Raw genomic sequence first — 3,300 nt, 5'->3', positions numbered from 1 at the left:
CCGCGGACGAAAAAAAAAAAAAAAAAAAAAAAAAAAAAGCAATTGAGCACATCCTGTTGCCCAAAGGGTCCTACCTCCCCTCGTAGCTTGACAGGACCCCTCCACCTCTCTCTTCCTTTCATTTAACCCAACAGATGAGCCTCTCAGCTCTACCTCCAAAATATACACCCTGGATTCAGCTGTGTCTCATCACATTGTTGCCTGAACACTACGTGCCTCCTTCCTGGTCTGGGTGCTCCCCACCCTCCATTCTCCAGCAGTAAGCAGAGGAAGCTTAAAATTGCAAATCACCAAAAAAAAAAAAAAAAAAATTGCAAATCACATCAAGTTGCCTCTCTCCCTCAAACCCGCTCAGGGTTTCTTATCACACTTGAAATCAAACCAAAACACCTTTCATGGCCCCTGATCAGGCTCTTATTTAGCTCATCAGTCCTCCTTTCATTACAGGCATGCAAGCCAGTGTCTGCCACAGGGCCTTTGCACTTGCCTGGGACACTCTTTTCCCACATCTTCCCATGGCTGTTTCCTCCTCTTTGTGTCCTACGAATTCTTCAAGTCATATGAGCTCCTCCCAACTCATATGACATCTTTCAGAGGGGCCTGCCCTGCCCAGACCAGCTCCCTGAATACCATTAGCATTTTATTTTCATCAGAATGCTCACCACTATCTGAAATTAGTTTGCATATTTCTGTTCTTGATCTGTGTGTGTCTCCCTCTAGAATGTTAGCTCCGAGAGAGCAGGGACCTCATTTACCTTGTTCACTATACCAGTGGAGCCTGAAATGACCTCACATGTCATTTATCAAGAAGAGATTCCTGATAAACACTTACTGAAAGAGGAATATCTTAGAACCTCCGAGTTGGGACCTGAGGTCAGCATTTCATAGCGCCCGTGATTCAGATACACGGGAGGTTTAGAAACTGCGGTTGGTTGGGTGGGCAACAACGGTCAGGCTGGGTGCGGAGGCTGGGCTGGGGGAGGGGATGGGGGCCACATACCCAGGACGCCTGTCTCCGGCAGACCCGCAAACCTCTGCATGACCTTGATCGCATCCCGCAGCTTTGCAGGGCTCTGCAGCTGGGCCTGGGCAGGGTGAGGTGGCGGCAGGTAGCCATAGCGGGTCAGCCAGTCCTAGACCAGAGGAGGGAACAGGGGAAGCAGGAAAGGTCGAAGAGATGGGACTTTCCCTTCCCACCACCATCCTGGAAGCCCCACCTCTCACCAGACATGGATAGTCCAGAGTCCTCAGCCCCGGGTACTGGCCTGCTCCCCATCTCAAGGTACAGGCCCTCCAGCCCTGGGCTTGCCCTTGTTCATCTGTTCCCAAGAGTCCCCACCTCCCGACCATAGCCCCTTTCCAGATTTCCAAATTCGGGCCCCGAACCTCCTGACGGATCCAATAATTCGGGTCCCCTGTCTCCATCCCCGGTCACTCTTTGGACACTTGAACCGCCCCCAGCTTCCTCTGAACCCGGGAGTCCAGGCCCCGGCTTCCCTCTCCCAGACCCCTGCAGGTCCAGGAGCCCGCGAACCCCGGCACTCACCACGCCCAGGCTCACGTCCTGCGCGGAGGGCTCCCGGGCGCGCGCGGGTGGCGGCAGCAGCGGAAGCAACAGCGCCAGGAGCCGGAGCATAGCGCGGTCCTGCCCTGGCAGCCGGCGGAGCTCGAGGGGACCTGACCCGCGCCGCCCTGGGGATCCGGGGATGGAGATCAGGGGCCCAGATTGGCTCAGGGGACCCGGCGCGGGATACGAGGAGTGGGTGAGGGGATGGGGGACCGCTCGGGGATCCGGGACCCTGGGAGGCACGATGCGGGGGGTACAGGGGCGTCCAGCGGAGGGCCGGCAGAGTTGAGAGGGTGCGGGAAGGGGGTGGAAGCTCGGGCTCCGGGTCCGCGACGGCCACCTCTCGGGGATGCGGGCCGGTCCTGTCCGCGCCGACGGCTCCTCCTCCGGAGTGGAGCGGCGGGCCCGGCGGGGAGGGGCGGGTCAGGCGCAACCCACTAGGCGAAGACGGCGCAGCAGGGGAAAGGGCCGGATCTTCGGTCTTCCAGCGAGACGAGGCGGGCCGGGTGGTGACGCAGGACCCCTCCTGGACCCAGAACCTCTCCTCCGAGCGCTACACAGATCGCGGGGCGCGGCCCCAGCCCCGCCCGCAAGTTTCTCTTCCCAGATCCCGGCTCCGGTGAGACTCTCCGGAGCGCCGCTCGCTTCTGCTTTCTCAGACCTCGAAGCCGGGCCCGGGGGAGGGGCGGCTCGGGGTCCTCCCCTTCCCCCAGGCGCCCTTCCCGGAGACCCCAGGACGCTCGGCCGGCCAAGCGCAGGGGGGATTTCCGGGCGGCGGGAGGCTGGGCCGCTTCCCCCTCCGCGGGGCCCTGGCACGCCCCCCGCCCCTCTCCGCCCGCAGTCCCCGTGTGCGCGCGTGCGGCAGCCTGTGGCCACCGAATTCATTCCCCCAATCACGTGGGCTGCGCGGGTCTCTGCTTCCTACGCGGTGGTCCTAGCAACTCTAGATCCCAGACCCGGGGGCTACTTCGGGGCAGGTACTAGGCATTTAAAAATCCAGTAACATGCTCGCAGGAGCTGGAGCGCCGGCCCCGGGCCGGGAGCGCCGGGCGGAGGAGGGGTGAATAGGAGGAGATCCCGGAGGCACAGCCGCCCCTCGCGCCCCCCGGGGAGCCGGGTGCTGGGAGGCCGAGCAGCTGGAGAAGGATGAGGATGAAGGTGGGGGTGGACTTCCTGGCGAGGGCGGCTGAGTGAAAGAGCTCAGTCTGTGGCGCAAGCAGGGCAGCCACAGGACCCCATGTGTGTTTTAAACAAAATAAATAGTGAGCAGGATTAGCAAGCTAGAGATGCAAACTAAAACACTGAGATCCTGTGCTGATCCGCTGGGGCTGCCATAACAAACTACCACAGACCAGGTGGCCTGAACAACGAGAGAAATTTATTTCCTGACAGTTCTGGAGGCCGGAAGTCCAAGATCAAGGTGCAGGCAACGTCGATTTTTCCAGGCTTCTCTTCTCACCTTGCAGGTGGTTGTTTTGTCCCTGTGTCCTCACGTGGTCTTTCCTCTGTGCCCACGCAGCCTTGGTGTCTCTTTGCGGTCCATATCCCTCTTCTCATAAAGACACCAATCACATTGGATGAGGGCCCACCCTAATGGCCTCATTTTACCTTAATCACTTCTTTAAAGGCCTATCTCCAAATCCCCACATTTTGACTGGGGATTAGGACTTCAACATACAAATTTAGGGACACTGGTTCAGTCCATAATGGATCCCGTATGCAATAAAAACGTC

General features: G+C 59.2%; 1 protein-coding gene across 8 annotated transcripts in view; it reads right to left on the bottom strand.

Annotated features, from left to right (window-relative positions):
- Positions 1–3,175, bottom strand: part of MMP25 (matrix metallopeptidase 25) — a 12,289-nt gene extending 9,114 nt beyond the window's left edge. The window contains exons 1-3 of one of the 8 annotated variants that reach the window (XM_024759452.1): positions 1,908–3,175; positions 1,547–1,692; positions 1,001–1,133 (exon numbers count right to left, since the gene is read on the bottom strand). In XM_024759452.1, coding sequence (XP_024615220.1) covers positions 1,001–1,133; positions 1,547–1,636 — 223 coding nt within the window. In that variant the 5' untranslated portion in view covers positions 1,637–1,692; positions 1,908–3,175. The other 7 variants (XM_024759450.1, XM_024759451.1, XM_024759455.1 and 4 more) reach the window with 7 other exon arrangements.
- Between the last annotated feature and the right edge of the window lie 125 nt (positions 3,176–3,300).

This window comes from Neophocaena asiaeorientalis, unplaced genomic scaffold (assembly GCF_003031525.2).
Source record: "Neophocaena asiaeorientalis asiaeorientalis breed wild unplaced genomic scaffold, Neophocaena_asiaeorientalis_V1.1 scaffold254, whole genome shotgun sequence".
Lineage (NCBI taxonomy): Eukaryota > Metazoa > Chordata > Mammalia > Artiodactyla > Phocoenidae > Neophocaena > Neophocaena asiaeorientalis.
Note: the sequence above shows the minus strand (reverse complement) of the source record. Positions and strands in the feature narration are given on the sequence as shown.